Source organism: Nannobrachium achirus, assembly GCF_963921795.1.
Source record: "Nannobrachium achirus genome assembly, chromosome: 7".
NCBI classification, from domain to species: domain Eukaryota; kingdom Metazoa; phylum Chordata; class Actinopteri; order Myctophiformes; family Myctophidae; genus Nannobrachium; species Nannobrachium achirus.
In genome coordinates this window covers 18,361,842-18,384,738 of record NC_137816.1, presented here as the reverse complement: position 1 = coordinate 18,384,738, position 22,897 = coordinate 18,361,842, and the positions used below count along the sequence as shown (strand labels likewise).

Genomic DNA, 22,897 nt, shown 5'->3' with positions numbered 1-22,897 from the left:
GTCTTCAACCTCACCATCTTCATAATTGTCAATTGGAAAGTGGAAACCATTAGAATTAAGATGCAAAGAGAGAGAGATAGAGAGAGAGAGGTAGAAGGCAGAGATTGTGAGATAAAGTTGGTGGAAATGGATGACTAAACCTCCCTTAACAACTACTGCCAAGTTGTCCTTGAGAAAGGCACTACAAACTCCCTCCCACGCCGCTCGGTGGATAGCAGTAGGTCATACAGGTGTGAATGTGAACACTGTAATTTTGGATGAATAAAGTCTATTTTATTCATCCAAAATGTGTCAACACTTACAACTACGAGTCCATTTGGTTCCATTTGTACATTATCAGAGTTAAATTAATGTGAAGAGGAAAGGGAAAAGAGAGCACAGAGCATCAGATGAGAGGGATTACTCACCAGTCATCCTGCAGAGGTCTGCTAGGAACAGATAGAACAGGAGGGAAGGAGGAGGAGAGGAGGAATGTCCAAACACCACAGCAGTGGGGGAAAAGATTAGGATGGACGGCAGAGAATATGTTACGAAGAAAAGACACACAGGAAAAAAGAAGAAAAAAAAGGAATAAGAGACAAATAGTAAGATAGTATTAAAGAGCGTGTTAACCACATGAACCTAACGCCCCTATTCAGTTCATGTCATAATACTGTAGGTGAACACTTGGTGAAAATAGCAGATCTACAAGCTTGTACAGTTCACATATCGTCTCCAAAACGATTTGGTGTAGAGGGGGAAAAAAGGAGGGGACCAAGTATAGACCCCGGAGGGACTCAATGAAGTATGTATAGGGTGTAAGTAGTTAAAGCGTATCAAAGAGCCACATGGGATTAAAGCAGAGATGAAATCAAGAGACAAGCAACCAAAAGACCATAAAATAATCAAACTCAGATTGAAATGTTTGTAACACCCAAGTGAGTCATCTATCTAATCACTTAAATCGATCAGCTGGTAAAATGCGAACTGCAAACACAACATAACACTAATTAACAAACTATACAGCAAAGTAGACAAAATAAACCCATCACAGACAAAAGCAAACAATTCTACAGACATGAGCTATATCTACCCTGTGTCTATACTATAAAAGATTTGCCAAGTGCAATACATTTTAAACAATACAACAACACATATAGAATTCTAATTATTATATATTGTATACAGAATATTGTAGAACATTACAAAACATGTATATTTTGCAACCATTGGACAGAAACCTTGTATTTTCATATTTATTTTTTTCCCACCTCAAACATGAATGCCCTATTTTATTCTTCATCATGTAATAGTGTCACGCAAAAGTATAGCAAAAAGGGACGATCTACAAGCTCACAATGTTGACGCCAGGTTGGAAATGGTTAAGTCTGTCTGTGGATTTAAAAAATATTAAAGCAATTTTTTTCCCCATTTCCTGAAAAGTAAAGGTTTTGGACATACTGTAGAAGGTTTCTGCCTGACAGAAACAACATAATGAAATAGTCATGATTACTATTATAATCACTTACTTGAAGCCTGCTCTGCTCTCTTTCTTGCTGGGCTGCAGTTCTGATTCAGACTGAAAAGACTGGGCTGTAGTGTCTGTGGGAGACGTACTACACACACACACACACACACACACACACACACACACACACACACACACACACACACACACACACACACACACACACACACACACACACACACACACACACACACACACACACACACACACACAGAGGGAGACTATGAGCAGACGGGCCAAGGCAGTAGGAGAGACAGAGAGGGGTAGTCTGGTGTCTAAACAACAGTTTCAGTTGGCTCAAACACTTTCTCAACCGTGTGTGTGTGTGTGTGTGTGCGTGGGGGGGGGGGGGGGGGGGGGGAGAGAGACAGCCAACCCACTAACGCACGCACGCACACGCACACACACACACACACACACACACACACACACACACACACACTATGCCAACTCAGTCAGTCAGTCTCCCATTTCTGGGTCAGGTCAATTATTTAGTGCCAAGCAAAGTGCTTTATTATGGTGTGTGTGTGTGTGTGTGTGTGTGCGTGCGTGCGTGCGTGCGTGCGTGCGTGCGTGCGTGCACAACGCATTGGTGTTACAGACCTGCTCTCCTCTGAGATAGAGGATGCTTTAGAAAAGAGTCGTGACTTCTTGCTCAGAGAGAGAGGCGATATGTGGTGACTGAGGAAAGACCGCCCCCTACAGGACAACAACAACATACAACAGGAGGGAACAGGAGAGGTTGGGGGAAAAGAGAAAGATAGAAAGCGAGAGAGAGAAGGGGAGTGAGATAAGAGAGAGAGGAAGAATGAAGGAGAGAAGAGGAGGCGTATATTGGAAGTACATGGAGAGGGAGGGAGAGATATCGGAGAACAGGACAGGATGAGAAGTAACAGGAGTGTGACAGAAAGACACCAGAGCATTGGAGAAGGAGGGATGGTATGAATGAGAGAGTAAACAAGGGTGGGAATAGGACAGAGAGAGAGACAGGGAGAGTAGAAACAAAATAACAAAATAGAATAAAAAAGAGAGGAAGAGGAAAAGAAGAGGGAGGGGTGTGAAAGGAGGGGTGTGAAAGGAGGGAGAAGACAGCAGTGGTTATAAGAAACCCAACACCAATAGAATACTGTCTACACCCAATGACTACAGAGACAAACACCAATAGAATACTACACCCAATGACTACAGAGACAACACCAATAGAATACTACACCCAATGACTACAGAGACAAACAGCACTTTACTCTTTGTCCATCAGAGACAAACAGCAGGAACTTGCTGTCCGACAGACGCTGTCCAAGTGAGAACAATTATGTCAGAATAAATTATTCTGACAGGAGATGTATGTATCTCTAGTAAAGGAGTGGATGGCATATAGTATTTTGTTGATGTGAAATCAAAGCATGTTAACTTGAGAATGCAGAGACAGTAGTTGCTGCTGTTTGTAGGAGGTAACAGGGCTCAACACTGTGACCGTTTTAGTTGCTTGGACAACACAGTTGAAAATGTGATGTGAATCAGTGATGGTCCTCCTCTGGAGATGTCTCAGTGAAGAGAAGAGGGACAGAGAGCTGGGGACCATCAATCTAAATCCTGGCCCCAGGACATTGCTTATAGCCTCAGTGAAGACCTACCACATGTTTAAGGCTACTTAAAGCACTCAGACCTGTGTTACGTTTGAGTCCTTCTCCATCATGGGTTCAAATCTGGTTCACCAACTATTACTTTTCTGTCTCCATTTTGCACACCCACACATGAACATACACACACACACACACACACACCCATACGACTTACGGGCTGATGGGGGTCTTGGATTCTGGTCCCGCTGTGTTCGGGGGGGTAACAGTACCATTGGAGGGCAGGGGGGAGATCATACCGACCGAAGAAGGAGATGAGGAGGAGAAGGAGCAGGAGGATGACGTCGGCGACACTGGGGCTGAGGTGGCTGGTGGGGGAGTGGAGGAGGAGGCGGGAGACAAAGGAGTGGAGGAGGCGGGAGAGGGGGTGCAGGGGGGCGAGGAGTTGAGGAGGTCAGGGAGGCTCTGACACGAGGAGCGTCGACTCCTGCGCGCCTCCTGCTCGCCGATGGAAATCTTGCGGCGCTCCTTGCGGAGGAGGGAAGACACCTCAAGGTCCACCTCTCCATCCTCCGCACGCAGAGCCGTCTACAGGAGGACAGGAGGGACTTAAATGAGGTCAGACTCTTATACTGGGTGGAACTCATTCTAAACCGTTTTACCAATGAGGTTTAATATCCACGACCACACATAAAGGAAATTAGTGCTAGCAATAGATTTATGTACGTATACAATAGTTGTTTAACTCTTGATCAAACCATGACATCTCAGTGTTTAATTCATAATATGAAATCAGATATACAAATAAATCTTGTATAAAAGCACTAGAACACTTGCATGCGTGTTGGTGAATAACATCACAGCTTTGGTGATCTACGGCACTCGAGTTCAGCTCGTGCCTGTGAACACAGCTGTGGCGTTATTTGTCATAACACACCCCCTCTTGTGTTCTATAATTACATGAATGAGTCTTGTACCTCATATAGAGTAAACTGCTGTTTGAGGTCTGCTTCGGTGCCCTTGTTGCTGAGGTGTTTATGAATGATGGCTTCAATGCCCAGCTGTTCCAGACTGTCTGTCACATCGTAGAATGAATCCTGATCTGGCAGCACAGCTAGAGTCTGCGCACGCACACACACACACACACACACACACACACACACACACACACACACACACACACACACACACACACACACACACACACACACACACACACACACACACACACACACACACACACACACACACACACACACACACACACACACACACACACACACACACACACACACACACACTTTTTGTAACATCTTATGGCCTGGGTGGAGCCCTGATTATAATAACTGTACAATAGTTTAGGTTATATTACATTAGTCTGCCCTTTATTGAGTGTGTTAACTCTGACAGTGAACAAGTGAAACCAGTTCCACTTGTAACTAACGCTGAAATAACAACAGTGGCATGCCGCTTCCGCATTCTGAGAAAGTGGTGTGGTTCAATGCGTTGTCTAAGGTGAGATCAACTGCCGCATCCACTACCACAGGAAAACACAGACCGGAAAGCACATACCAGAAAAGTTGAGAAAAGTTCAACTTTGCCTGTAGCAGCCAATCAAAAGTGTGCTGTGGTCTGAAATAGACTAGGAGTACACCCGAAAAAGGACCACTCAGACCTGTTGAAAGAGATGGACTATCCCCTTCAACGGGTCTGAGTAGTAGTGAACTAGCCTGACTGCAAGCGTCAGACTCTATCACACACTTCACCACTACCAACAGGGGGTGGTGTTGTGCAGTCTGGTTTATTAACCAGGCTAGTAGTGAACTACATTTTAAAATACCAGTTGTACTGTGAGTGTGACGTAGAATGAATAATAATTGAACAGCTGCATGGCCTATTTCTCACCTAGAATGTGTAGATTGTTTACAACCATGCAGCCAAGACACCAGTGTCTGTACTTCGTTCTGCCTGCCTGTGAGGCTGCACTCACACACAAGTTCAGTCAAAGTTGTTTCAAAGTTCTGTGTGGGTCAAAGTCTCTTCCCAAAAAAAGATACATTTCCCACAATGCTTTGCGGAAGTGGGCGGTTCCGCTTGAGGAGGAAGCAGATATGGTATTTGGCCATGTAGTTCTTTTGGAGTTGTCATCGGGTGAAGGTACCTGCTGCTTTTTGGTGACACGTAAAATGGATTTACAAGCTCACAGCGTGCCACCATGCGACACGTTGTGAGCTTGTAGATCTGCTATTTAAAAAAGTTACCTTAGGCACTTGAAGTACATTCTAATGCCAACACTAATACTTTTACTCAATACATTTTGAATTCCAGGCTTTTACTTTTAACAAAGTATTTGTATGTTTCAGTATTGATACTTTTATTTAAGCAATGAATTTGAGTATTTTTTTCCACCACTGTATAAAGCTTACATTTTATTATGAATAGCACATTCAATCAATTGCATCTGTGTAGGCATCACTGTCACCATGTATGACATGTAAAGAAATATTTGTAATATTCCTTGTTATTGTCGAATGTTTACTGTGACACACACTTAACTTTAATTTATTTATAATATGTTTCGTTCTGAAATGGAGGTTTCAGTGCAGACAGGCTCTGCTGCTGTGGAGTACAAACTACAAGTGAACACAGCTGTGTGGGATTGCATCTGCCCTATTGGTTGGCAGTTGAACCCTGCCCTTCTGTCTCATCAAGTGCAGCTTGTCTGCCCTCTAATGTTTGCCTACAACTGTCTCTGTGCGTGTTGTGTGCTTGTTGGATGGTGCTCTGTGCAACCACAGGACTCTCACTAGACTTCAAACCATGTGACTTCCATCCGGAATGCATTGTGCTGTCTCTGCCCCCCGCCTCCCCCACACAACTCTCACACAACTTAGTGCCTGACTGTTTGTAGGGAGCCTGAGCTGTCCTGCCCGGCACAGCTGTGCTGGCTTAAACTGCTCGGAAGCAGCAGAGCTCTTGCTGGACAACAACCTGCTTATTTACAAGGGTGTCACACTCATACCTCGGACTTGTCCATTTACTGCAATCCCGCACTGTGGATATTCGCTCACCACTGCTGCTGTGAATTCAGCTTGAGAATGTTCAAAATGGAACCAGATATGGACCCATAAAGGACCACTTAGTTCCATTGGAATTCTCTGAATTAAATGAACACTCTTCTGCATATGTATCTTGTGCTTATGTTTCACCTGATGAAGGACAACTATGTACCATGTAATTGTTTCTGTGGTTTATAGTAAACTAAACACTAAGCTGTTGTGCAGACTTTTATTGATTTTAACTGATTCTGTTTAGGGGTTATCACGGTTGCGGGCAGGAGTTAAAGGTCAAACCTTGTTTATGAGTGTCATGGTGAAGATCAGGAGTTCAGTGTCTGATCCGTTCCTCTCCTCCAGAATGTCTGTTAGATATGACCAGGATTTCATACCTACACACACATGCACGCACACGCGCACACACGCACACGCACACACACACACACACACACACACACACACAAATAAATAAGCACTCACACATGGAAACAATTCACTAATGGTGGTGTGTGTGAGATGGGTGTGCGTGTGTGTATTTGCGTGTGTGTGTGTGTGTGTGTGTGTGTGTGTGTGTGTGTGTGTGTTTACCTCTCTTGCTGTCCACAGTGTTGACAGACTGGATGAGCAGAGGACTGTTGGGTTCTGTGTATTCTACAAACACTATAAGTAACTTCAATGCCGTCTTCACTACCAACCGAGACTGACAGAGAGAGAGACAGAGAGAGAGACACAGAGAGAAACACAGAAAGAGGATGTAAGAAACAGCAGGTGTCCACTAGATGGCGATACCACACAGGGCAGACTACACCACTAAAGGAAAGTGAGTCAGTTCAATAGCTCATAAACACTGGGTGTCCCTGAAGGCTTGTCAGGAGGTCTTAGCTGTTTTCTATTTGTGTACAGTTGACGTGTATTCTATGTTATAACCATTTCTAAATACAGTTTACAATGCTAAGGAATGACAGATGTTACAGAGATAAACAGCTGTTACTTTCACTTCTCTGTTAGACAACTTTCATTTCTGTTACTCACCAGTTAGTGAAACACTACAGAGACTACACAGCCAGTCATTCATTCATTCAACAGATAGACAGACAGACAGACAGACAGACAGACAGACAGACAGACAGACAGACAGACAGACAGACAGACAATCAGTCAGTCAGAAAGAAAGTCAGTAACTCACCAGGCTACCAGTCAGGCTGTAAAGCCATTGGACAGTCTCTGGGTGGTTAATAACGCCGTTCATCCCATCAACAAACAGCATGATCTGACTCAACGCTGTTACAGATAAGACAGAGAGACAAACCAACAGACAGACACACAGACATAAAGAGAGACAAACAGACAGGACAAGACTTAAAATAATCAAAATCATCTCAGTGAGTTTGCAGTTAAAAGCAGTGTGATGATCTGAGTCTGACAGGACACTCTGAGAAGAAAATAAAACACGCACACACACAGTACATTACCTCTCAGGATGTAGTTCTGATAGTTGTGATCAGCTTCAGTTCCTACTTTGATAAAACAGGTCAGGCCTTCAGATGCTACAAACTCTGGAACCAAGTCCTTATCATCCTGACAAGCACAAGGATAAAACATACTAATTATTATCAACATTATTACTATCATTAACTCTACCTGGTCAATCTATTCTAGGGATAGAGGACAATCACATCTATTATTGGGAGCTAGGCTGAAACATTAAGCCTGATATATGACTACAGTATATAATGCTTCAGAAGTTCAGATCCCGTCAAGAGATACTCATATACTGTCGCCCAGGGTTCCCCAATTAGTTTTCCCCAAGGGCCGAATTATGTCTAGGGTACCAAGCCGCGGGCCACAGCATTGCGGGGGGCAACGGCGGCATTCCCGCTACTCCAGCGACAAAAAATAAATACAAATCGGTCACGATTTAATACCTCAAGAAAGAAAGTAAAATAGACCCTTACTGCCTCAAAAATAATCAACAAACTATATGAAAACTGGTAAAACATTGGCAAAATTGTAAAATAATATAAGAAACATTTTGAAAATAGCCACACACTCCATATATCTAGGTGTGCCCTGGGATCTTTTGGCTGTGTAAAGTGTGCCCTAGCTGGCAGAAAAAAAGCTGAGAAACACTGTACTAGTGTTGTTGCTGCTCTTATACCACCATTATTATAATTATTGTTGAAACAAAATAAGTTAAGAACCAATTAACCAGTCTGCTTGAAAAGTATGCGTCAGCTGCTAGTTGGACAGTGCAGAGACATAATTGCCTTCCTCTGATTCATTAACGAGGGGCCGTCAACTACTTATTGGCATCAGCTGCCAGCTAGTGGACACAGACACACACAAACCTTCCCTCTGCAGTGCTCTGTCTGTCTCATTTCTCCAAAAGCCCTAGCCTAGTTCCAGACCCTGAATCGCTAGCCACACCCCTTTAAATTTTTATTTTGGCGATTCAGGGGTCTAGAATTGCTCTCATTGAAGAGGCTTTCCTCGTTCGAAAATCCGTACGGCGAATCAGCGTCGTGAATCAGCGTCTTGTGATCAGCATGGGTGGGGGTTTCCCAGAACTCATGTGCGTTTCCAAGTAAACCAGCGCCGCCGCCGTACCGTACCGTGCATCGCGTCGCGGTAAAATGCTAAATTGCGGTAAAATGCGATCGTATCGATCTCGCTATGAAACACCGGTAGCAGGCATGTTATGTTGTGTTTGATTACTAGTTCGTAGTGCTCCTATTCTGCCTGTTTCTTTGGTTAGCAAGTAGCACTAGCAAGCAACAGGCTAGCCACTAGCCAGCCACACATAACAACACTACGTCATGTGTTGGTCAGACGGTGAACCAATCACAGAAGACTGCCTCTTTGGCAACGCCCATCCCAGCAATCGCCCTGGGTGGGAGCAACCTCAGACTGAATAATGGAGTGAAACGAAATGTCAATTCAGGCTGAGTGTCAGGCTACAAAAGCCCTTGAATATGATTGAAAATGATTAAGGAATACTCTGATTATGGTAAGCTTACGTTTCATATCTCACTCACCATACCTGTAACTTTCACTACTCCCCGAAAATGTTTTTTTGGATTTTTTTTTTTTTTTTTTTGACTGGGGTTGGTATAACCTGACTTTCGCCAGATAGTTGCAGCAGTGCGTAACGCTCTGCCTTACATCTGGGCTCTCTCGGGCAGACTCGATGTAAGGGGCAGGCCATTTTTTGAATTTCTGTAGCAGGTGATTGGATGTGGCCGTTTCTATCACAGTCTGGGAGTGCCAACTCCAACCACTCATATTGGCCTCATGCATGACGTTGCACCCAGAATCCGCCTCCTGGGTTTCCACGTGGTCTGCAATCAGACTCTATTGGCTCAGAGCCGCTCAGAGCCCGCCCATAGCTGCCGCTGATTGGTCCGGCCCGGGACTTTACGAGTGTTATCAACTCTGGCCGAGCAAGCCCAGATGGTAAAAGCAGAGCATTATATACGCAATGCTGCCACCATCTGGCGAAAGTCAGGTTAGGGTTGGTAGGGGCCGGACAAAACCCCTCCCCGCGGGCCGCAAAAGGCCTGTGGGCCACCTATTGGGGAACCCTGCTGTAGCCTATCTGTCACTCTATTTTCGTCTCTCTCTCTCTCTCTATCACTTCCTCCTCTCCCTCTCTCTCTTTCCCTCTGTCCATTCTTCTCTGTTCCTCAGTCTGAGAACTCAGGGATCAAAGGATGCAGTTATTTCCTGTGACTACACTGGTGGCAGAGAGAGAGAGAGAGAGAGAGAGAGAGAGAGAGAGAGAGAGAGAGAGAGAGAGAGAGAGAGAGAGAGAGAGAGAGAGAGAAAGAAAGAGATGCAGAGCTAGTACTAGTACAGAGCTAGTGTGAGTGGACATAATACATTAATTAATTGTGTGTATGTGTGTTGTTTAATAATCTAGGAAGAGAAGGTCATTCTATAACAGATTACAATTACACTGATGTCTGATTATAAAAGAAGCATAAACATGGTAAACAGATTGAGAGATGGTGAGAAATATTAGAGACAAGGAGAGATGTGATGTGAGGAGAGAGAGCGAGAGAGACAGAGTAGATGCTGTGTACCTGAAACAGCTGTTTCAGAGAGAACAGAGATCGTCGTAGTTCTGGACCGTGGCTGTTATACAACTTCTCTGGAAAACAACAGAAACAAAACATATATTTTGAATTACAGTTCATCTGTTCAATCAAGGAAAACACAGCTTTACAATGGGGATAGAACTAATGTCTTCCCAGTATGTTAGTGTCAGTGTATGTCTTTTTGCATGTGTGCTGCTTGTCTGTACACGGCATGTGATTTCTGTAAATAAATATAATTTTCTTAGTCATTGGTCATTTTATTGTGGTGTACTACAGTCTGTCACTGCCATTCAAATATGCGCATTATAATACATTATAACATAACACAAATGCGTAATTTCACCAAGACCGGACTGAAGCGACACACACACACACACACACACACACACACACACACACACACACACACACACACACACACACACACACACACACACACACACACACACACACACACACACACACACACACACACACACACACACACACACACACACACACACCTGTTTCCATGGAAACCAGGTGTGTCCTAACAGGAAGTAGTTGTTGAATGAAGTGAGTCACTCAGAAAGGTTATGTCAGATGTATGTTATCAGAACAACGATTAAAAACACTTAATCAGCAGAAGTTGAAATTTTTTTACAGCTCTACTCTGCTTCACACACAGTACACAGGCAGAGCACACACACACGTACAGGTAGAGCACACACAAACACACAGAATGAGAACACCCACATATAGGTACAGAACACACACACACACACACACATACAGGCATAGTACAGTACACACAACTACACATGGGAGATGATGTACAACTATTGGGACAGTGGAACACTATCACTGCAGTATTCTTTGCAGAAACAAAACTACAAACCGCAACAGATACTGTATATTGCTTGGAAAACACATCAGTTATGGAGTGTGACTAAACAATTAAACAGAGGGTAACTCTCTTCATTAATTAGTAGTAGTAGTAGTTTAACTAGACCAGGTCAACCTGGTTGTGCCAGACCCCCTGTCTGTCATCATCATTTATGACATCATGCCTTTTATAGGCATGTCATCATCATGTCATCATCATATATACCCTTTATATAGAAAAGGGACAGACCGACATTTGCTTATGTAGGCCTACCCATTTCATGGGTCTGGCAATAACTGCAGATGTTGTTCCTTTACATAAGGCAGGAATTCCGCATTTAAATCTATTTCCTGGTGGTTTCTGAGGTCAGGAACCCTGGCTTACTCAACACTTCTGTAAGAGAATACAAACTCACACAGACAAGACAGACCAGTCTGTCACTTCTGATTATAAAGACCACAAATTCTTTCACTTAAAAAAAAGAAAGAAAAGCAGATCTAGAACCTCACAACGCTTGTAGATTGGCCTCCACCGCTCAGTTCACTTGGGTCTGATTTTTTTCCTCATATGAATTCAAGACAATGAACCTTTCATAAACTGTGACCTCTAAAACATAAATGTTATATTGGTCTTCTTTTTATGATGGTGATCTCCCCACTTCTAATAAATCCTCCATTTCCTCTCTCTCACAATATTGCCTGACCTGACCTGTAATAAAAAAATAATGAAAAAGATTCTACAGATTTATTGTAATTTCATTGACAGGGAAACTATTTGGGAGGACCAATAGCCAGCAGTAAGCTTCAAACTCCCGCCTTCTGAGCATGTAGAAAAATGATCTGTCTCATTCCTGGTAAAAACCCTTGGCACATCTTGTCTGTCCGTACATATCTTGTACCGCCTCAATGTCTATAGCTGCTGACATTGTGACATCATGTTGTTGTGACATCACCTCATCAAAGATCAAACCCTGGCTGGATATCCATACATGGAGACTACTGGAGACTACCTAGATCTCCATATATGGAGCTGACCTCTACATCTGATTCCCAGATGATGCCCTGTTAGGGCAACCACACTAATAGAATCCCTTTTATGCCCATCAATATTAAGCCCATATCTGGGAATACCCATACAATAGAATCCCTTTTATGCCTATCAATATTAAGCGGAAGCCCATATGTGGGAATGTGTCAGTTTAACCAGTGTGGTTGCCGCGACACGAGTCACACGCCGCGACACGAGTCACACTTGCAAATTAATAACGTCCTTGTCCCTTTTATGCCCATACATGGAGATCCCTGCCCTGTTAGGTCAACCACACTAATAGAATCTCTTTTATGCCAATCAATATTAAGCCCATATCTGTGAATGCCCATATATGGACACATTGTGTCAGTTTAAACCGTCCAACTTAAACAACCAACCGCAACTCGAATCACACTTGCAAATGAATTCTGTCCTGTCGCTTTTCGCCCTTAGGCATCTTACTGGTTATTATTGTTGGACTTTGTGGAAGTCTCTCTGAACATGAAAGACCCATAGATGCACATGTAAAAGTCAAGTAAAGATAAACAGTTCCCAGTCTCAGAGGTCCTGAGAATGAGTGATATCATTTTAAGTTCTATCAACATTCACATCATGTGATTGGCTGGCTGGTAGTGGGCTGGGAGCAGCCAAACACGACAAGGAATGATAGTGTTTATAAGACAACTAGCGTGCGCACACACGCACGCACGCACACACACACGCACGCACACACACACACACGCACGCATATGCAGGCAGAACTCATACACACCCAACATACATGCTGCTGCCTTGTGTTCCATTCATGTTATGGTAAGTAAAAATTGCCCAGAGCAGGAACGCGGCAGTGTATGCCGCATGTGTGTATGTGCGTGTGCATCTGTGTGTGGGTTTATGAGTGAGCAAGAAGAGTGAGAGAAATCTTGATCCGAGCAGGAATGATTACTTACACAAGACTCACTGACTGTTGACTGACTGACTTTTGACCGACTGGTTTGTTGATAGGCAATATAAACCCTATTCCTGAACTTAAAAACATAAGATACAGCAGTGATACAAGGGTTTTCCAGCTGGATACAGATAGAGACATGGATTAAAGCAAAACTAAATCTCACTACGAAAAATGTGTAGGGCCAAGTCCTACAGTATGTGAAGGGAGCCCTCTCCACACTAGCTGGGTCATTTATGGCACTTCCGTGATCACGAGAGCGAAGGTCCGTTTCTCAATGGATTTGTCATCTAGGAGGGTTATTAAAAAAAATTGGCCGAGGTGTATTTTTCAAAATGGTGGGGAAATGTAGGTAGGGTAATTTTCAGTCTCATTCACTTACTATACACTACTACACTATAAAGGAAAAAATGACTCTCAAAGAAATCTGCTTTAACACTTTGAGTGCCAGGGCGTCATATGACGTCAGACACGCACTTGGCAATGATGCCAGAAAATAATATTGGCGTCATATGACGCCAGATGCTTTTTTTTCATATTACAGTAGTACAGTGTTGGATCTATGCGGTAACCAAGATACAGCCCTTTTGGACGATGGGACGGTCGTCATGCATGACAATTCAGTGGCGTCAGTTCAGAACAAGCTAAGGTATGGCAACATGACTGGTGTCTGGTGAAGACACCAGTCATGTTGCCATACCTTAGCAACAGGCACGATGAAAAGTACATTTTTATTATTTCCCCCTGTCAAGGTATGGCAGCTGCATACCCCTGCCATACCCAATTGACGCCCCTGCATGACATCACACGCTTATGTGACCAAATTCAAGCATGCTGGTTGGCCGGTTCCCCCCAGAAACAAGGGTCTCAAAGAGTTCAGTGACTTTTACCGTAACCGGACACACAGCAATCAGAGGGAGAGAGAGATATATTGAGAGAATGAGCTAGAATTAGTTATAAAATCATTAGATGTAGTATTATTTAGAGAGATAGAGATAGAGAGAGAGATCGGAAGGTAGAGGTTTTACCTAGGAGGAGTGGGGGAAGGGAAGGGCTAGTTTCTTTGTAGGTTGGGGGCGTCCATTTTGTAAAAAAAGAAAAAGAAAACGCCGTCCCAGTTACCGGACCGTTGCTCCGCTGATCAGAGAGCAAGTCATGGCCGCACATGGAGACCAAGCAGGCAGCCGAACCATGCCCCGTGGCCGTGGACACCAAGCCCGCAGCCTGCTGCTGCCCAGCGCCGCCACCGACCATAATCAAAACCCGAAGCACCAGTTGGACTTTCGTTTGTTGCTGCGCGGCTGCGTTTGGGACTTGACTGAGGCGACGCGTGAGGATGAACGGTGATGCCGTTGAACGCTGATGCCGGCGATTTGAAGAGAATTCTGTGTTTTTGCTGCTGTGTCGGGGGAGCCAAGGAACGTCGCCAGCCATCCACAGTGGACGGAGGAGCTACGGCGGTGATCCGGACCGGAGGCAGGCTGTTTGGAGCAGTGTATCATCTTACGGCGCCCACCGGCTGCACCGATAGGTATGGCCCCGGAGAGCGGAGTTGCAGCGGGCGCTAATACACCCAAATGAGGCCGTGCGTGGACTTAGCCGAGGAGGACGACCCGGTCGCTGCGGTGCTGTCTCTCCCACTGCCCTGAAGGAAGCACTGCTGAGGTGTGCTGCGATCAGCGAACCGGGTAAGCATTATAAAGCTATGCTTTTTACGTTTCAATATGTTCTATACGTCTGTCTGTCTTTCAATGTTATATGAGATCAGTGCTGTGTTCTACCTGTAATGCACGTATACGGCGTCTGCTGTCGGAAAATAAAAGGCAGGGGCAGGTAGGATTAGCCCAGGGGGTCGCTGGAACCTCCATAGCACCGGGGACTACCCTCCACACCTCGCCCGACTTGGGACACCCTCGCAGGCACGGCGCCGCCAGGCGCCGGCCTCTATACCTCCGTGATGGAGGAACAATAAAATATGAACGGCGTCTGCCCTCGTGAACCTTTCAAAGTAGCGTATTTGATAGGGATTATGTACTATAGCGTCTGCCCTGGCCAAACGAATAGTAGCTGATCGTATGCCCTCAAAAAAAGTCTAGAACACACCACTGTATGATATGCATAAAGTGTGTTCCTGTGGAAATGAGCCATGAATCTGTAGGTCTACTCTAATGCAAGCTTGTAATACATTCTTCAATCAATCAATAACCGATGTCAATAAGCCTGACCTGCTATTGTTTTTTTTCCACGTAGGGTGCATTTGGTAATATACAATTCAATTCAAAGGAGCGTTATTGGCATGAGAAAACATACGTTTACATTGCCAAAGCAAGTATCACAAATACAATAAAAAAAACAGTTGAAAATATACAGTTGGAGGGGGTACAGCATTGTTCAAACAGAGCTATGTCGCATTGTCATTTTATATATATACAGGGTACAAATAGCAGCATTATTTTCCTCATAGTACATAAAGGTATCAGCTCTGTTTCATACTGTATGTGCAGTAGGTCTAGATGTCAATCCATGGTTTGTAGTAGGTGTATGAAGTTCCTCCAACTTCTTCCAGTAAGAATACATTTCTTTATAGTTTAGTTTTTTATTGTGTGTGTATACCTAGATAGATAGTTTAGTAATACAATCAGTGTGTGTGTGTGTGTGTGTGTGTGTGTGTGTGTGTGTGTGTGTGTGTGTGTGACATAATAATCTATCAAATCGATCTCAAATCTGTATCAAATTTGTATCAAAGCAGAGCCTATAGAATTCAGTGGCCACGTATATATACATATATACATTTGAAATTATTTAGACTAGTGAAAACAGCCGATCTACAAGCACACAACGCCTCGCTTGTAGATCTGCTGTTTTCACTACTTTTGTGCGACAGCCTTTGCTAAAGAACATACAAATTATACAGAAGCACGCTCATTTAGTATTTTGTATTTATTTCTATCATATACAGGGCCCGTGGAGTCTGACTGGATGGAGGAAGGATGGGAGCCCGATCTGCAACCAGACCAATGACAACGCAGAGGACAGTATGATGGCGGAGATAGCGAGAGCGGAGGAGTCAGGCATAGGTCATACACACTGTAGGTTCGCTGCCTGGACCAATGTCACTCTAGGGGAGCTGAAGAACTTTCTGGGACTTCTCTTCCTCACAGCTATCGTTCACAAGCCGGAGATTGCCATGCAGTGGTCAAAAAAACATTGCCATGCCGTACTTTCCCAGAACAATGGCAAGGAACAGGTACCAGGCCATTTTGAGGCACCTGAGGTACACACGCGCACACACACACACACACACACACACACACACACACACACACACACACACACACACACACACACACACACACACACACACACACACACACACACACACACACACACACACACACACACACACACACACACACACACACACAGTGAACAGTACCATCTTTGACCTTGATTTGTGGTGCCTTTGACTCCTGAATGTTGGCTTGTTGAATGCCTTTTTTTGACTTTTATATTATTTTATTTATTCTTTACTTGCTGCACATTTATTTTATTTTACTTTTATCCAGTTATATTTTATTTTTGTGAAGTCATATTTGTGATTTTTTTTTGGGGAAATATTTGTAAATATTGTTGAACATAAATATGTTCATGCTGGATGTGTGAGGTACTCACCAGGGTTAGGGTTCGATGTTGCCATAAAATAAAAGGTTGACATCGCTTTTCTGACTTTTTGTCTTCCTGACCTTCTAGACCAGGTAAAAACACAGTGAATTCACAGTGCATAGTTCTATCAAAATGTAAGGCAATTTCCACCTTCTGAGTCATTTCATACTTTTTCACTTTGCCCCCTTGAAACTAGACGATGGTACAATATTTCTTTCACTTTTTTTGCAGAAAATGAAAGTAGGCATGCCATTCTTTCTGTCAAGGGTACTTGTGTTCCGTTACCATTTACCAATTTGTCGCTATGGCTTCCTAAAGTTTTTTTTCTTTGAACTCAAATATCTCAGAATCTAGATTTCTGAGGTTATTGACTGGTTTGCGCAGTGCGCACTCTCGAGCACCTATCTCCAAAACCGCTCACCGAAATCACTCCAAAATGTTTTTGGTTAAAAAAAAAATCCTCTTTTACCAAACCTCCCATTTTTGTTCCGATGTGAATATCGGATCATTTTCAATATATTCCCTGGAATCGGGGCAGAATGAATGGGACCTAATGGTGGCACTGGTAAGGGACGGGGGCCAGGGGGGGCTGGCACTCAAAGTGTTAAGTGGGATGTGAGGGGTCAAACTAGGGTTTTTTAATTATTCTGAATCCATTGCAAGCATTTTTTTTGCATGAAAAACATTCCTTGGGCAAGAAATGGCCCCACAAAACGATGGTTTAGTGATGAGTCATCAATTTTCACAGTCTTTTGGGGTCCGTTTTTAGCCCAAGGAATGTTTTTCATGCAAAACAAATGCTTGCAATGGATTGAGAATAATTAAAAACCCCTAGTTTGACCCCTCACATCCCACTTAAAGCAGATTTTTTTGGGAGTAATGTTTTCCTTTATAGTGTAGTGTATAGTAAGTGAATGAGACTGAAAATTATCCTAGCTGTCAAACATTTTCCCTGCCATTTAAAAAAATACACCCCGGCCAAATTTGTTTAATAACCCTCCTAGATGACAAATCCATTGAGAAACGGACCTTCGCTCTCGTGGTCACGGAAGTATCGGATTTGCCCCAACTGCACTGATTTCTAAACAATTAACACAATATGTAAAATGATGATGTTTTAGTATAATATTGTTCCTGCTATAGAAGAGGATTTAACCTGTATTTTGCTTTTATCAAATATCAAAAATGCTTCTAAACATAATCGCTGGTTTGATCACTATATGCTTCCAAATATATGAATCCAAATAACTGAAATCAGTCGTTTCAAGACAAGGATTCACAGAGCCAGGAGTCGGGACTAAACTAAAGAATAGTGCAACTTAGGATCATATACAGTATGCTGCACACAGAGTAGGTACAACAGAAAGTACATACAGTACATGGTGTACACATAGCAGGTAGTTGCAGATAAAGATATAATGAGCACTGAGCAGTGATAACAGTCTCACAACCACCTGACCCATACGACTATGGTGAAGCAGAAGGGAGTGAAGGGACAGAACTCATACTGTGCTCCTGAGCAACTGGGAGGCTCAACCTCACAATGTCTGAATATCAATATACAGTTTGAGATACAGAGAAAGGTGGGTGGGGGCAATAAAGATAGAGGGACAGAGAAATAGAAATGTGTGAGAAAGAGATTACTATGAAAGAAAGAAAGCAAGAAAGGGGAGAGGTATTTCTGAGTAAAGGTTATCAGCACATTCCTGAGTCAGACAAGATGAGCTTAGTAAAGCCTGATTTATACAGCACTTAGTTGCACGCCAAAAATAGCTGATCTACAAGCTCACAAAGTAGCGCATCGCAAAGCGTTGTGAGCTTGTAGATCAGCTATTTTCTTGTCGACACGGTGTGCAACCAAGCATCAATCAAGCCTCAGAATGACATAAAACTGCTGAGTGAGATGGAACAGAGGCAGGGAATGAGACAGATCATTTTTCTACATGCTCAGAAACTGTTTCCCTGATCATAACCACAACAAACCCATGGCCATGACTATACTATACTTAGACTGCCTACAGTATATTGTATATTGGTCAGTGGGTCGGTTTACCGATTTTGGTCCCAAACATCATAATGGTACAGATACACATAAGCGGAGCGGAGTGAGGAGACTTTTTAGCCGCTCCTCATTTAAACCGGGTCGGTTTCAATCTTTGTCGCAATGGTAGCGATTCCTACAGGGTGGGGTGGGTGGCACCTGTCAGCAGTGAGTATTTACCGGCAGGAGTAGGAAGAAGGCAATACGTCCTCCCGGTAGGGTCTCCTCACTGGCAGGTGAGCCAGTAAAATGACGTGGGCAAGATTAATTGGCATGAAAAAAAAACTAAACAATAGTAGACTGTGGTTGTACTAGGCAGCTCCCAGAAGACTGTACGAGTGTGTAATACTGAAGAAGGTCCTGTCAAGAGTGGAGGATATGCAGCTCTGTTGTTTCCTGTCAGGATGCTGGAGCTGTCAAAACACAGATGCCTCACTGCGGACACAAGCCAACAGCTCAGAGGAGCGTGTGTGTGTGTGTGTGTGTGTGTGTGTGTGTGTGTGTGTGTGTGTGTGTGTGTGTGTGTGTGTGTGTGTGTGTGTGTGTGTGTGTGTGTGTGTGTGTGTGTGTATGAGAGCACCATAAACCACAGTCGCACGCGGCACATGCACAGTCGCACGCAAACACACACAACTGTATAGCATTGTATTTAACAGTGACATTCCAGCAGCCTCAGAGACAGCCCCTGCTGTCCCTGTGTTTACTATATCTCGGCAGGGAGACACACACACACGCACGCACGCACGCAATTCAGTCACATATGAACATTTACTATACATCTGTGCACTGTCCTGCAGAGAAAAACAACATGAACTGCCTGCCTTACAAAGACAAGCAGCACTATACAGTATGTCTGTCTATATACAGTGTGCAAGGATTGCAGGCCTACAGAATCAAACTGCACTATATATGCATGTCCTACTGCAGAGATGTCCTAGTGACAGTCTACAGTTACAGTATACTATAATATCTAACCCTTACCCTTAATGTCTGTCCTATACACTCAAATAGCACTAAATGTCAGTCCTGCAGTCTTGCATGTTTTATCATCTTTGATGTGTTTTCCACCAGGTGGTCGATAAGTTAGGCTACAACAGGCAAACATATACTGTTACATTGTTTTTAAATATGTGAAACTATTTGGAAGTGTGCTGCCCATAGAAGGACAGAAAAACAAACACAAGAGTTGCAACATCATGTAAAAAAAGAGAGCACATTCTCAGGGCGAGCTGCCAAACTGTGGCACAATGTCAAGTCATTCCCTGATCACAGCCATTTGTATTCATAATCTAAGGGTATGTTTGATCTTAACTCATTAAAAGCCTCAGACATTAACGGATTATAATATCCAGAGTGCCTCCCACCCCCCCCCATTCACGGCCGTTCTCTTATTTTGTCTTATTTTGAAGGCCACCGGAAGTACTTCCGGTCTGACGTCATCGGATCCTTCGACTGAACCGATCATTGTTTATGTGGAGCCATGCTGGATCGGCTCGTAGCGTTTATACATGTGTTTTATAAGCGAGCATCTGCCTCCATCTTCGCTTCTAAAGTGTAGTTTTGAGATAATGGACATTAAAGATGAGGCGGCCCGTCCACCTCAATGTTATGGGATGACTATTGTGTGCTCGTGGAGCCGTGATGATGACAAATCAGCGCGGATTTCGTCTCCGGAGCGTCGGCCATTGTACTAGGTATTTTTACTCGCCGTTACAGTAATATATTACTTTTCCCGCGACATCGCATGGATGGCACTATAGATACTCTATTACTTTTCCCGCGACATCGCGGGGTTGGCTTTTAATGAGTTAAGACAGAGGACATGGTCAACTGGCCTCTACATACGGTGCACGTATGTATGTATGTACTGTATATATGTATCTATGTCTGCAAGAGGGAGAGAGATAGAGAGAGAGAGAGAAACAAACACACCGTGTTTGTAAGGGTACTAGAGGTTCGCGGCCCTTCGGGCCGCTCACATCTAGAGTCCACGCCCGCTTCTTTACTAAAAAACTTTTTTTTTCAAAAAAAAAAAAAGTTTTTTGAAAAAAAAAAAAAAAAAAAAAAGTAAAAAAAAAAAAAATTTTTTAAAAAAGAAAAAAAAATTGGGGGGGAACTATTGTGGCGGAACTATTGTGCCGCAGCGCACGTTTCCGGTCGGACATATTTGACCGCCGGACGCACTGGAGAGAAGTGACTGTTATGCCTCTGCTATTTCTCTGACAGCAGCAGCAGCACGCACATGCAAACACAGTGGTGTCAAATTTCACTCCACTTACTGCGACGCCCCCCTCTGTTGAAATTGGATCAGCCGGTCCCATAGCTGGGAATGAGCCAATGGAGGGCTGTCACCATGGCGACGGGGGGCGAATGATAGCGTTAGGGGGCGGTATTCCTTACGTCCTAGACGACTACCTATGAGTTGAAGTCGATGTAAAGGGGGCGTGAATGGGCTTGGAAGTGGGATGCGGCAATAGGAGGAATGTATATATAAGATAAGATAGGGTAGACAGTACACTAGTGGGAATGTGCGCACAAAATTTCACGGAAATTGCACGCTGTGTTCATGATTTGAGGCATTTTGTTCAAAACTTTGGAAGCCACTGTTAGCCAATTAGGATGGAATATGAAATATCGGACAGATCCGTATTGATCAAATGACTATAGCGATACTGTGTACCGATTTGTGTAGTTTATTGGACAAACTCTGTAGCAGTACTGTCAAAAAATGTGTTTTGCATAAATCGGCCTCATAGTGGCGCTATAACAGGCCCATGTGAAAAATGGTCTCGGCCATGCCTTTCGGCCTGGCAGAGACAACAATGGGAGAGGAGAGAGACGAGAGACTAACCACGATAACATAAATTACTTCAAAAGTTTATCTCCTGTGATTGTCTCACAAATGGTGCTGTTGCTGCAATAGAAGTGGATATCATTTGTGGAATATGAATGGGGTTGTATATGCGACAATATAGAGAAACCAATTCACCACCAGCTGGTTGTTGTTTTGTAGCGTGGCACTGGGTAAATGTCACATTACAGGCTGTGATTAAACACTATGAGCATAAACACAGTGAGCCTAAACAGCTATGTCTAATGACTGACACCAGGGTTAGTGTTGGTTGGAGGTGCAGTCAAGGTTAGGGCTGGGGATGTTGGACATTTGGCAACACTTTCCTTAGTTTATGGACAATTAACTGTGATAGCTATCAACACCAGAGCACTGTGGTTAGCGCACACACACACACACACACACACACACACACACACACACACACACACACACACACACACACACACACACACACACACACACACACACACACACACACACACACACACACACACACACACACACACACACACACACACACACACACACACACACACACACACGCTTCGCATAAACAATTCGCACACAGAGATTCTTAAACACTCCTTGTTTTAATGCATAACTGCACAATAATTATGCATAATCTGTGTAGCTACATAGCACTGGCCTACAAATCAAATAAATGCTCACAGAACAACTTTTAACACTGTGAACAGAGGAATTCACCAGCATCGTCCAATCACATCTCTCCCAGCTAAGGAGCATGACTTCATCATGGTCATATCTGATTGGCCTTGCAGTAATGCATTGTGTTGGGCCAATGGCTGAGCTGTGGGAGAATCTGTCACTACTGCTACTTCTTATCACTACTACTATTACTACTATTGCCACTTACTGTATACTGTACTGCTGCTGGTGCTTCACTCAACATAACAGAACATACTACAGGTCATACCATAGTAGGGTCGGGCAGTATGGGTGGTTTGTATGAGATCTGTGTCTGTGTTGTGTGTTGTGTTAACAAAAATGTATAACTAAAATTTGTTAAAAAATAAAACCTACAACTTAGCCTGACACGCCTGAATTTACATTTTGTTCCATTCCATTCAGTCTTAAAGTTTGTCCCATTGCAGCCGTTTTCTGAGATGAGTCTTTAGTAACTGGTTCATCCCCTAACCAATCGCAAGAGTAAAGCATGTGATGTCATTTTCAGGCTAAGTACAACTACCTGTACAACTACTATAGTAATACTACTGGTATTAATATAACTGATATAT

General features: G+C 43.6%; 1 protein-coding gene across 7 annotated transcripts in view; it reads right to left on the bottom strand.

Moving 5' to 3' along the window:
* Positions 1-22,897, bottom strand: part of fhod1 (formin homology 2 domain containing 1) — an 85,114-nt gene that overhangs the window by 22,574 nt on the left and 39,643 nt on the right. For 2 of the 7 annotated variants that reach the window (XM_080729748.1, XM_080729749.1), the window contains exons 4-12: positions 10,226-10,293; positions 7,616-7,721; positions 7,330-7,424; positions 6,732-6,843; positions 6,441-6,535; positions 4,065-4,208; positions 3,305-3,675; positions 2,111-2,206; positions 1,509-1,595 (exon numbers count right to left, since the gene is read on the bottom strand). In XM_080729748.1, coding sequence (XP_080585874.1) covers positions 1,509-1,595; positions 2,111-2,206; positions 3,305-3,675; positions 4,065-4,208; positions 6,441-6,535; positions 6,732-6,843; positions 7,330-7,424; positions 7,616-7,721; positions 10,226-10,293 — 1,174 coding nt within the window. Of the gene's footprint in view, positions 1-407; positions 429-1,508; positions 1,596-2,110; positions 2,207-3,304; positions 3,676-4,064; positions 4,209-6,440; positions 6,536-6,731; positions 6,844-7,329; positions 7,425-7,615; positions 7,722-10,225; positions 10,294-22,897 lie in introns of all 7 variants that reach the window. The other 5 variants (XM_080729746.1, XM_080729747.1, XM_080729750.1 and 2 more) reach the window with 5 other exon arrangements.